The sequence below is a fragment of the Salmo salar genome, chromosome 15, assembly GCF_965601325.2.
Source record: "Salmo salar chromosome 15, fSalSal1, whole genome shotgun sequence".
NCBI lineage: Eukaryota > Metazoa > Chordata > Actinopteri > Salmoniformes > Salmonidae > Salmo > Salmo salar.
Window position 1 is genome coordinate 29,680,079 of NC_138305.1, and position 13,600 is coordinate 29,693,678.

A 13,600-nucleotide genomic window follows, 5' to 3' on the forward strand; every position below is an offset into this window, starting at 1 on the left:
ACAATGTTGAATGTTTTGGTCTTCATACACACCATTCATTGACTGAACATGTTTAGCAAAGTGTTGAATCTTCTCTCATGTATGTAGTGATGAGTACCTAGTACTGCCTATAAGCAGGTGTGTAAAGTAATTAAGTAAAAATACTTGAAAGTACTAAAATAGTTTTTGGGTATCTATACTTTACTATTTATATTTTTGACTACTTTTACTTCACTACATTCCTAAAGAAAATGATGTACTCTTTACTCCATACATTTGACACCCAAAAGTACTCATAACATTTTGAATGCATGACAGGAAAATGGTCTAATTCACACACTTATCAAGAGAACATCCCCGGTCATCTCTACTTCCTCTGATCTAGTGGACTCACTAAACACTTGCTTTGCTTGTAAATGATGTCTGAGTGTTGGAGCGTGCCCTTGCTATCAGTAAATTAAAAAAACAAGAAAATGGTGCCGTCTGGTTTGCTTAATATAAGGAATTTGAAATTATGTATACTTTTGATACTTAAATATATTTGAGCAATTACATTTACTTTGATAGTTAAGTATATTTAAAACCAAATACTTTTAGACCTTTACTCAAGTAGGATTTTACTGCATGTCACACCCTGACCTGAGAGAGACATTTTGTTTCTCTATTTTGTTTAGGTCAGGGTGTGATTTGGGTGGGCATTCGAGATTTGTAGTTCTTTGTTCTATTCTATGTTTTCTATTTCTATGTTGTCAGGTTCTAGTTTGGTATTTCTATGTTGGGTTTTGTTTGGGATGATCTCCAATTAGAGGCAGCTGGTCCTCGTTGTCTCTAATTGGAGATCATACTTAAGTAGGCTTTTTTTTCCACCTGGGTTTGTGGGAGATTGTTTTTGGGTAGTGTATGTTTCACCTCTGCATCACGGTTTGTTGTTTTGTTTATGGAACGACACACACGCTGCACTTCGGTCCGCTTCTCCTTACGACTACCGTGACACTGCATTACTTTTACTTAAGCCAATTTCTATTAAGGTATCTTTACTTTTACTCAAGTATGACAATTGGGTACTTTTTCCACCACTGCCTATAAGTATGTCTAAGCTTGGAGTGAACTCCCAAATCATCTATAAAATTATTTTCCCACATTTATAACTACTAAAATTATACATTATTTTAAAGTGGCAATCCACTAACCATTAACAAATGAGTTACCAACATTTATAACTGCTGAAAAGATACCTTTCAAGAAAGTGGAAACCTACTGACCATTTACTAATGAGTTAGGCCTACCAATATAACTTATTAAAATATACTGTACCTTAAAAGAAAGTGGAAAACTTCTTGCCATTTATTGAGATACAAACATTTATAAAAGCATATAATCTCCTCAAATATGCAATACATAGTAAGGGACATGCAATTTAATAGAAAGATACATTGGTAAAGCAATTTTAATTGCAGTGACTCAAATCTGTAGCCTATCATTGGTATAGTGGGTAGGCTAGCTTATTCACATAAAAAGTGCAGGGGGGGATATTTTTCTCCCCTTTTTAACATTACAAGTCAGAATAGAAATTGACAACAGATTAACTATTTAAAACACAACATAGGGTTTCATGGTCCCTCTGTGTCTTCGTCTGTTTCTTTCTTGTTAAGAATTTTCCCACCCTGGAGTCAGAGACCTCCTATAAGGTCTCAGAGATCTCCAAAATGGTCTCTGACTCCAGGATGGGAAAATGCTTTCTCTTTGTCCTCCAGCCCCCTCCAGGCTGGGTTAGTGATACAGTCTTCGCTCCTGGCTGCTGCAGATCTAGCGGGCTGACCTTCATCCTGTCTTATCCCCTCCAAGCTATGGTGATCATCTGCCTCTAGAAAATGTTTACATTGCTTGATTTAGGTGACTTGCTCCAATTCCACACAATGCTTATGTATTGGTGTCCCATCCCTGGTTTTTGAAGCATCCTCAGGTCAGCTCAGCACCAAGTGCACATCATTAATCTAATTAGGCTACACAAAGATTAACTGGTTAGTCCTTACTTACCTTAGCATGGAACTCCCTAGTCTAGAACTAATTAATCTGAAGTCAAACAATGTCTCAGAAATAAATATTTTATATCTGGATTAATTTAAGTATAATTACTTAATTTAAGTATAATAAATAATTAATACATTTTCTCATGCTCTTATCAGATCAAAAACATGTTTAGCTTTCGGTACAGTACTTGGTTCCTACATCATGTGGGTTTGAGTATGTGTTTTCGTTTATGAGAACAAAGGGATTATGAGTAAATGACCACGCTAATTCAGCAGGCTGAGAATTGCAATTTTAGGACAAGGTTTGATGCCATGGACTATGGAATAAACAGGTTTCAACTATATCCACAAGATGGCGCCATTGACTGCTATTGAAAGGAAGATTTCATGACTTGCTAAAAGCAAAGATTTGTATAACTAACCCAAGATGGACCAGAGCCTGTCGTTTCCATTGAAAGAAAATTAATCATAGTGGGCAATAATTTGCATATTTCACTTAGAGGACGCCTACTCTGTGAAGTGCGCTGTGCAATAACTCAATTCGCCCTTGCACTCCTAAACAATTTTTTTTTAAGAAACTTTGGCAAAGGGTAAAGTCTACAAAACGCAGTCCACTCTGTTTGTTACAGATTGTAGCTTTGGAAATCGAATACGGTATGGAGATCAAATGTTTAATCGATGAGAACATTTACAGAATGTCGCCCAAAATCCATCTCGCTCCAACTTCTCCCACTGGGCTTCCTCTCATCACCATATTTGGTATTGAGTGGCAACACCAACCGGATGCATGACATTTATCCGGGGAAATATCTGTCTCATTGTTCTATCTGTACTAAAAGTGCATAGCCTACGAACCATGATCTATAAATATTGATCTCACCAGATGTATGAATATTTCACCGGATGTATAAATGTGAAGCATCCGGTTGGCGTTTCCACTCACTACCAAATATGGCAATGGGAGAAGATGGAGGGAGATCGATTTTTGGACGACATTCTGCTAGGTTTCTCATCGATTAAACATTTGATCTTAATACAGTTTTCTGTTTCCAAAACTTTAATCTGTTACGAACAGAGTGCATAAAGTTTTGTAGACTTTACCCTTTGCCAAAGTAAAAGTCAAAAAAGAATAATTGTAGTGCATAGGAGAATTGAGTTATTGTAGACGCGCACCTCACAGAGTATGAGTGCTAGAATGTGCCAATAGCCTCTCACTGGCTTGGCTCTGCCCACCTCCTTGTTTGTAGTTATTAACAAAAGTATTTTCTATCCGTGTAGCGAAACAGGACGGTTCGTACAAGGCTAAAAAGTGCATACCAGTTGTCATGTTCCCACGTAAACCACTAGAGGGAGATATTACCTACAATTTCAACTTTAATCCAGCAACAACAACAAAAAAAGACTACAAATGATACATTTTAAGATTTCTATCAAGCACAGATGTAAATAAATAGTAGGTCAGTACTTGACTCAAGTAAGTCATTATACTCAACATAGTTAGACATTCTACTACCCTATGACAATAACAATGAAAACTCAAAATAATGTATTAATCAATGCCTGAGTGCAAATAGAGAACTGAATGTCAAAATGGATGTTACTGTCAGACTAGCCTCGTCGCGAACCAGGCACAATGAAGTGATTTTGGAGGTATGGCAACATTACCTTCAGACTAAATGGAATAATCCAGGCTGTATCACAACCGGCCGTGATTGGGAGTCCCCATAGTGCGGCGCACAATTGGCCCAGCGTCGTCCGGGTTTGGATGGGGTAGGCCATCTTTGTAAATAAGAATTTGTTCTTAATGTTCTTAACTGACTTGTCTAGTTAAATAAAGGTTAAATAAAAAAATTATAATTATCATACTGTAGCTGTCATTTGAAATTAAAGAAGTTGTTAAACACCTGAAGGTTATGCCCTCGACATTTATGGGGTTTTAAGGGGTTTTGCATACATTTAAGGGGTTTTGCATACTGCAAATCAGTAGATATGTATTTAGTACCAGTATTGGTAGATATGTCTTACCCATGCAATGTACAGAGATTGTGGACATCAACAATAACTACTTACCAAAAGGAATGCTTTTCATTGTCTAGAATACACTTTGTCAAGAGAAATTGTTGTACTATACAGTAGGTTGGAATCCTTCAACACTGGTGTATAGAAACCACTTTACACTTGTAGATTTATAGAAATCTAACTTGAATGAAATGTAACTTGGATCATACTAATCTTAGGCTTTAAAAAAAATACTATTCAGGTAGACAGGGCCTTGAATGTTATAATCTACTCACATGAGCTGCAGGACCAGAGTCGGTGTGATTGATTGATTCACAATGACGCAACATGGTGAGTGATGTGTGTTTTGCTGTCAAATGTTTCTTAAACTTTTCGATAGGCTTTTTGTGTGTGTGTCTCTCTCTCGCTCTGTGTGTGTGTGTGTGAGACAGAGAGACAATATGATATTGTGTGTGCAAGAGTCTGTGTGATCACCCTGGGAACATACAAAGATACCTTTGTGCTAATGAGGTAGGGTCAGTGTGACATGTGAGTGAACTCCCAGGCTCCTCTCTGCTGGTCGCGTACCCTCCCTGTGACAGCCAGGGCGAAACTGCACGTTGTTGCCCTGGAGACCATCTCACGGTGAGAGAAGAAGACAGCTGTTTTTCTCACGTGAAGAGAGAGAGAGAGAGAGAGAGAGAGAGAGAGAAAGGGAGAGACTTGGATTTCAAGCCAATATCCAACTGTGTTTTAGAAATAAATCAGTCTTCCTTTAGAATTGTTTTTTTCCTATATCTTTTCCTGTCTTTCTTGTTTGCTCCGCCTCCACCACTTTGTTACGCAGACTGTTTTATCTCTCTCTCTGTGTTTCTTAATTTTCTCTGTCTCTCTCTGTGAATAGACCCTTTGATGGTGTGTGCTGGCCACACAGGAAGTGCACTGCTAGAGGTGCGGCTCATGTGAGAAACACAAGACAGGATGCAGTGTGTGTGTGTGTAAGCATGTGAGACCGAATGACTGTTACAATATAGATGGAACTTGTCTCAGATTATTATTGGATTAGGGGGACCTAGTCACCCACCTACAATCTCCATCAAGCAAGCAATTAACTGAAAATGTGTTTTTTAGTTGTTTTTTAGTTTTGTTTAGGAGAATAGATTTGGGAGTTCAGAATCAGAGAGATGGAGTGGCACTAAAAATAAATAAAAAAACTGTCAAATCAATCTGTGCTTTCAGTTGTTTCACTGACAATGCATGCACGGGACAGTAGGGGCAACCTTAATGCCTTTAGGCACGGTAGGCAGGGTATTTAATGTATTGTGCAGCAGGTAGATTTTTCTCTCCAGTAATCACCCTAGCAACAACAAACAGCTCTGCCCCAACCGAAGCTCCAATAAGCTTTAAAGCCATGTCTTTCCTCACTTCCTCTCAACGCATTGGGTTTGGTTTGGCACTCTCCAGTTAACAGGCGGCCATCTTGGATATAGCAATCAAGCAAACTACCCTTACTTTTGGGATGGGGAGGACTTTAACCGAACTTGGGTCTTTCGGGGTACCAGCACCATCGGAAAGCGGGGCAGCGCGCGTCGGAAGCTGAAAATCAATAGTAAATCAATAGTAACCCAAACCGCTAAAACTGGCTGCAAATTCTGAGACCGGTTTTACGATAACTCCCCTTCCCCTCCCCTTTTTCCTTGACTAGACATTCTGTGCATTTGTAGAGAGCCCGTGAACTATTGGAATACAGTTTATTGAGTTTTAGTTCCCTAAAAACGTATTGGAACATTTTGGAGCTCGGGGTTATGGTTTGTTGTTGGACAACCTTTTGTGGGTTGTTTTGTTTTTCGCAATCTGTCCCACCTCTGTACAGTAATGCGGTTCGACAATTTACCTAATTAATCTGTGGTCTAGACATCTTCCAGCGTGTGTTTGCTGGAATTTCGGCGTTGCGTTAAATCCATGTTCTTCAATAGCATTTGTAGACCTGCTTTCCTCCTGTTGGACTAAGGTGCAACAAAATAAAAAAGGAGACCCAGAACGCCGAACCACTTCGGGGAACAAGACATTAAAATGTCAACCAGAACGCCACTACCTACTGTCAATGAGCGTGATACTGAACATGTAAGTATTTGCTCAAGTAAGTTAGGCTTTAACGTTACTCCTTTCAGTTATTAAAATTGATATTGACCAACTTTTTAAGAATTATGTTTGTGCCAATTTCGGTGTCATAGTGTACATGTTATGGTACTTTCAAGACAACTGGGAATTTAGAGGAAAAAAGAGGTCAAACCATGACGTCAGTGAACTTCAGGTCGGAAAGTCAAATCACAAATTATTTGTCATATGCTTCGTAAACAACAGCGAAATGCTTGCTTACCGGCCCAGACAAACTATGCAGAAATGGTAGGAAAATAATAACACCAGAAATAATTAGAAAAAGAATAACACAATGAATTTAATGATATACACGGGGTACCAGTACCGAGTCGATGTGCAGGGGTACGAGGTGATTGAGGTATATCGAGTATGTACATATAGGTAGGGATAAAATGACTATGCAACAGGATAGAAAATATAACAGCAGTGTATGTGACGAGTCAAGAGTTAGTGCAAAAAGGGTCATGCCGATATTCTGGGTAGCTATTGGTTAACTATTTATTTCTCTATTTAGCAGTCTTATAGCTTGGGGGTAGAAGCTGTTTAGTGTCCTGTTGGTTCCTGACTTGGTGCATCGGAATTGCTTGCCGAGCGATAGCAGAGAGAACAGTCAATGACTTGGGAGGCTGGAGTCTTATAAAAAACATTTAGAACCTTCCTCTGACACCGCCTGGTATAGAGGTCCTGGAAGACAGGGAGCTCGCCCCCAGTGATGTACTGGGCCATACGCACTATCCTCTGTAGCGCCTTGTGGTTGGATTTTGCTATACCAAGATGATGCAGCCAGTCAAGATGCTCTCAATGGTGCAGCTGTAGAACGTTTTGATGATCTGAGGGCCCATGCCAAATCTTTTCAGCCTCTTGAGGAGGAAGAGGCATTGTCGTGCCCTCTTTACGACTGTGTTGGTGTGTGTGGACCATGATAGTTCCTTAGTAATGTGGACACCGAGGAACTTGAAGGTCTCGACCTGCTCCACAACAGCCCTGTGCTTTGCCCTCTGTTTCCTGTAGTCCATGATCCTTGTTTTGCTGACGTTGAGGGAGAGGTTGTTGTCCCGGCACCACGCTGCCAGGTCCCTGACCGCATCCCTGTAGGCTGTCTCATCGTTGGAGCTCTAGAAAGATGCCTCAGTTTCCATCTTGGAATTCTGGGTTGGTTGACTGTAAAAAATGATTTAATTTTAATTCTCTCTAGAGTTTCCAGGTTTCTTGAAAACACTGAAGTCAGATTTCCGAGCTCTGAGTTCCCAGTTGTTTTGAACCCTCGGAAGTCCGAGATTTTCAAGTTCCCCGTTGTTTTGAATGCGACACCAGTCAGGCCAGAAAGCTGTAATATACAGTGCGCTCGGAAAGTATTCAGACCCCTTTTCCAAATGTTACGTTACAGCCTTATTCTAAAATTGATTAAATAAAAAAAAATCATCAGCAATCTACTCACAATACCCAATAATGACAAAGCAAAAACAGGTTTTTATAAATATGAGCAAATTCATAAAAAAACAAACATACCTTATTTACATAAGTATTCAGACCCTTTGCTATGAGACTCGTAATTGAGCTCAGGTGTATCCTGTTTCCATTGATCATCCTTGAGGTATTTCTACAACTTGATGGAGTCCACCTGTGGTAAATTCAATTGATTGGACATGATTTGGAAAGACACACACCTGTCATCATTTATATACATCACATCATTTATAACTTTTAAGCATGGGAAACTAGAGGTGAGCTTACCTGCTGGAGCAAGGTGGAATCTTTACATTACCAAGATGCCTGCTTTGTTACTGGTTGGCATGGCATTCTGGGGTATATAGGTCAACCAGCACACACTATAATTAGGACAAGCTCTGTGCGCCCACCCCCTTGGAGTTGAGCGACAGGTGCCCAAAATGTGTTCACACGCCTCTGAGCATCAGTGAGTGCAATTTGGATCAATGAACTGTCACCAGCACAAAACCGGACAGGCAGTCTGTTCCGATGCCATTCAGATCGCCAATGCTAGGATGAAGGGCTCACACTCTGTAAAAAGGCACCGCATCACCATAGTAAGTATTAGTTTTCTTCCTGAAGTGACCCATTTTTTGTATTTTGACGTTTTCAATATGCGCCACAGTAGGCGACAGAGACTTTCTAGTCAAGGCGAAGATAACGAAGTTATTCAATTGAACTCAATTGCAAAAGTATCAATAGGGCTATTTAAGTGTCTGAGTTCGTACTAGTGTTGCCGTATGGTTTTGGTGTTTGGAGACATACGAATTGTGTGCAAATGGGCTATTTTTGTGAATTTCTGTGCGTCCTATTTATAAAGACCTCCATTGTGCCTTATCAGTAATTTGTGTTGAGGGGTCACAAGGCTTAGGAATGTTTTTCCCGTAGTGGCCACTGTATGCTGACCTTGATGACACGTTTATGGTCAATGGTCCTACTCTCTCACTTTTAGAGAGTAAGCAACTAACAGAGACAGACTATTTCAAAAACCTGTATTCTGCTACTCAGACTGTTGTCTCATTCAAGTTTGGGTTGATAAACTGGTGCTGTGGTGATTTTAAATGAGTCCCCTTGATCACACGGCACATAATTAGGCTACGTCTGACCCACGACGACATGAATTGAATAACCTTTCACAACGACCCATTACTTGACACAATCCAATTCCATCCCTGACCAAGTCTTTGACACTCTACGGTTGCAACCTTGATCTGTTATTTTGGGACACATTGTTGATTCAGCGATAGGCAGCACGCTGATGAAATACAGTAACAGCACTAGGCAGCACGCTGATGAAATACAGTAACAGCACTAGGCAGCACGCTGATGAAATACAGTAACAGCACTAGGCAGCACGCTGATGAAATACAGTAACAGCACTAGGCAGCACGCTGATGAAATACAGTAACAGCACTAGGCAGCACGCTGATGAAATACAGTAACAGCAGTAGGCAGCACGCTGATGAAATACAGTAACAGCAGTAGGCAGCACGCTGATGAAATACAGTAACAGCAGTAGGCAGCACGCTGATGAAATACAGTAACAGCAGTAGGCAGCACGCTGATGAAATACAGTAACAGCAGTAGGCAGCACGCTGATGAAATACAGTAACAGCATTAGGCAGCACGCTGATGAAATACAGTAACAGCAGTAGGCAGCACGCTGATGAAATACAGTAACAGCAGTAGGCAGCACACTGATGAAATACAGTAACAGCAGTAGGCAGCACGCTGATGAAATACAGTAACAGCATTAGGCAGCACGCTGATGAAATACAGTAACAGCAGTAGGCAGCACGCTGATGAAATACAGTAACAGCATTAGGCAGCACGCTGATGAAATACAGTAACAGCAGTAGGCAGCACGCTGATGAAATACAGTAACAGCATTAGGCAGCACGCTGATGAAATACAGTAACAGCAGTAGGCAGCACGCTGATGAAATACAGTAACAGCATTAGGCAGCACGCTGATGAAATACAGTAAGTGTCATTGTCTGTGTGCTTTACTGTTAAAGGCGTGGAACTGTGAATCGTTTGGCAGGATGATAAACCCACAGATGAGCCTTCTGACGCTATCAAAGAGGATCAGCGTATTTATCAAGTTTGCTACTGTATCCGTCTCAGTACTGGGTTTACATCGCTATAATGGTCCTAGAAATTAGTACGCTTCAATTCTTAGGCCCTTATTCCATAGAGGTCAATTGTTATGGTCTCATTGTATTGCACATTGTAGGATTATATTTCATAGTTGCTTTTTGGATGATCTTTTGAAAGGTTAGAATAATCAAGTTTTCTGTCAGTATGAGCTTCAGGGCTTTTGGAACTAGTGTCTATAAAAGGTAGACCAGTTTGTTGGTGTTATTTGCGTTTACGATAATCTGTGACGGGGGGAGGATTGGTAAAAACAAGCAAATAGTTCAACACTGTAGTTGTAGAAACAGAACTTGCTGTGCACGCTAGTAGCAAAAAATGCTCCATGAACAAAGTGTTTTGTTTTTATTTTTTTGAACAGTCACTGTGTCTTATGAAACTCTTGGGTATAGACAAACAGAAAGTGCTCACTGTAAAGAAGACACCACAAACTAAGGGGGTGTTTTCACAGCGTCGTGGTAACATCCCAGCAATGTGTCTAAAACGTTTTTACAATGTTACAGTAATGCCCTTTAGACAATTGCGATGGTTTCTAGACGTGTTTCCTTAAATGTAGACCGAGACTGAAGAACATTTTTTTTTTTTTTTGCATTATCTTATTTTGTTCCAATGATCGTGCTAATCTCACTCACTGAAACCAACGACAACTTGGAAACCAATTGTAGGTCGGTATTTCCGAACTAAACAGATTGACATTTCCCATGTAACCACATGTTAATACAATGTTGTTACTATAGTTAATACTGTTTAGGTACATGGGTATATAGAGTTACCCTGCAAGAATCCATTAACTGTTGACGGACGTTGAGGTTGAGAAAGGTGCTTGGTTTTGGTTGACCCATCTCAAGTGCTTGTCAGGATATTACAGCTGTGCCCCATTTGACTAACTGAACCTGCGTCACAGCCCTTCGGGCTGATGGATACTTTGCCAGGCTAGGACATCAATGCTGGATAGATACCACTCCACTACCAACCCTCCTCTCGCCATACACCCACTATTGCGATTTAAGGTCATTAACCTCTTCCCTTTTATTGTTTGTAGGGCTGACCTCAATTAGTAAAATGGTCGATTGTTTGGTCGATAGGTTGTCGGTCGACTGAGATTTCTTTAGTTGAGCAGTAGCAAAAATGTAATATTATTCATGGTGTACAAGACACCTGTCTGAGTGGACTAATCCATTATGAAGGCTGTGGGGATGGCACAGTCCATCACTCTAAAGTATGTGCTGCTGAAATTGTATAAGGTTAAGGACAATGGTGCAACACTAATGAAAATATTTTATATCAAATGCTCTTTCTCCCGCATTTGATAGTGGTCATGGTTCTGAAACATCAGTGCTCTGTTGAATTGGCGCCTTTCCCTAGACCATGTTGCTATGTGCATAATAGCCAAGTTAACCAGCATATTGGTGTTGAGAACAATGCGGCGGAGGCAGCAGCGGAGTTAAGAGATGAGAAAACAGCACTTGCCTTAATTGTCTAAGAAAAGTGAGGAAACCCAAACTTAATTATGTGTATAACTGTTAAATGTGCCTGTCTTCATAAATCATCCAAAAACAGTGCCTTCGGAAAGTATTCAGACCCCTTCACTTTTTATACATTTTGTTACGTTACAGCCTCATTTCAAAATGAACAAAGATATAAAAAATCATCAATCTACACACTATACCCTATAAAAATGAAGCAAAAACAGGTTTTTAGAAATATATATGTGTGTGTGTGTGTGTATAAAAAACATAACTTATTTAAATAACTATTCATACCCTTTGCTATGAGACCCAATTGAGCTCAGGTGCATCCTGTTTCCATCGATTATGTTTCTACAACTTGATTGGAGTCCACCTGTGGTAAATTCAATTGAATGGCATTTGGAAAGGCACACACCTGTCTAAATATGGTCTGATAGTTGACAGTGCATGTCAGAGCAAAACCAAGTCGTGAGGTCGACGGAATTGTCCGTAGAGCTCAGACAGAATGGTGTCGAGGCACAGATCTGGGGAAGGGTACCAAAAAATTTCTGCAGCATTCAAGGTCCCCAAGAACACGGTAGCCTCCATCATTCTTAAATAGAAGAAGTTTGGAACCACCAAGACAATCGTGGGAGAAGGGCCTTGGTCAGGGAGGTGACCAAGAACCCGATGGTCACTCAGACAGAGCTCTACAGGTCACTCTTCCTCTGTGAAGATGGGAGAACCTTCCAGAAGGACAGCCATCTCTGCAGCACTCCACCAATCAGGCCTTTATGCTAGAGTGTCCAGACGGTAGCCACTATGAGTTTGCCAAACAGCACCTAAAGACTCTCAGACAATTGGAAACAAGATTCTCTGGTCTGATGAAACCAAGATTGAACTCTTCAGCCTGAATGCCAAGCGTCACCTTCTTGAGGAAACCTGGCACCATGCCTACGGTGAAGCATGGTGGTGGCATCATCATGCTGTGGGGATGTTTTTTGGTGGCAGGGACTGGGAGACTAGTCAGGATGAAGGGAAAGATGAACGGAGCAAAGTACAGAGAGATCCTTGATGAAAACCTGCTCCAGAGTGCTCAGGGCCTCAGACTGGCGCAAAGGTTCACCTTCCAACAGCACAACGACCCTAAGCACACAGCCAAGTCTCTGAATGTCTTTGAGTGGCCCAGCCAGAGCCCGGACTTGAACCCGATCGAACATCTCTGGACAGACCTGAAAATAGCTGTACAGTGAGGCTCTTGAGAGGATCTGCAGAGAAGAATAGGAATAAACCCCCAAATACAGGTGTGCCAAACTTTTAGCGTCATACCCAAGAAGACTCGAGGCTGTAATCGCTGCCAAAGGGGCTTCAACAAAGTACTGAGTAAAGTGTCTGAATACTTATGTAAATGTGAAATAATCATTTTTTAAACATTTTGCAAAAATGTAAAAAAAACGGGTTTTCCTTTGTCATTATGAGGTATTGTGTGTAGATTGATGAGGGGGAAAAAATACATTTTTATCAATTTTAGAATAAGGCTGTAACCACAATTTGTTACGTTAAGTCAAAGGGTTTGAAAACTTTCCGAATGCACTATATATCTACACAAATAAGACGGATCCTGCTTCTGTTGCTTGAGTGTTTGTTTAATAGCCTACTGATTCCGTGAGCAGCAAGCCTCACGCAACTCATGTCGGATAAACATGTTTTTAATCTTTGCAATGCTGTAATAAAAGCTTTACACTTTATTTTTTCATTAGAACAGCCTCTGGTATTACTTATTTATTTAGTGTTATTTATGCTGTTACAAATTGTCAAATAATATTTGTAATAAAAATAACCCTCCTTATTCTTGATCTCCTTCTTATTGTTATTATTACTATCATCATTATAATAAGTCATGTCATTATCATTAGTAAACTTAGTAGCCTATAGCAGCCTTGTATAACTACCATCGAGCTGTAGGCCTAAGAGCGTATGCTGTTTAGTCTTAATACCGTAACTTACTTTGGCCTATTTCTCAATATTTATATAGGCTACTGTATCATTCATTCGTTCATGTCGTCACACAGCATACGAGTCATTCATCATTTGAAATGCAATCAAGCATTTTAGTTTTAAAATAACACAGCAAGCCTTAAATAATTAGCGTAAACAATAAATAAATCGTTCCATTTCGGCAATTGCATTCATAAATAAATGTTACTGTTTTTAGTCTTTGCTGTGATAAAGGCTTTACAAAAATGTTACATTTTTTTTGACTCTGGTATGCTTTTAATTTATTTAGTGTTGTTCCAAATGGTCAGAAATTGTATTGTAATTTAACAGCACCTGTTTGACAAAC

The 13,600-nt window shown here is 40.1% G+C and overlaps 1 protein-coding gene across 9 annotated transcripts in view; it reads left to right on the forward strand.

Moving 5' to 3' along the window:
- The first annotated feature begins 5,403 nt into the window (after positions 1-5,403).
- Positions 5,404-13,600, forward strand: part of LOC106571124 (MAP/microtubule affinity-regulating kinase 3) — a 107,472-nt gene continuing 99,275 nt past the window's right edge. For 8 of the 9 annotated variants that reach the window (XM_014143818.3, XM_082961646.1, XM_082961645.1 and 5 more), the window contains exon 1: positions 8,087-8,212. In XM_014143818.3, coding sequence (XP_013999293.1) covers positions 8,102-8,212 — 111 coding nt within the window. In that variant the 5' untranslated portion in view covers positions 8,087-8,101. Of the gene's footprint in view, positions 6,132-8,086; positions 8,213-13,600 lie in introns of those variants that run through there. The other variant, XM_082961647.1, reaches the window with a different exon arrangement.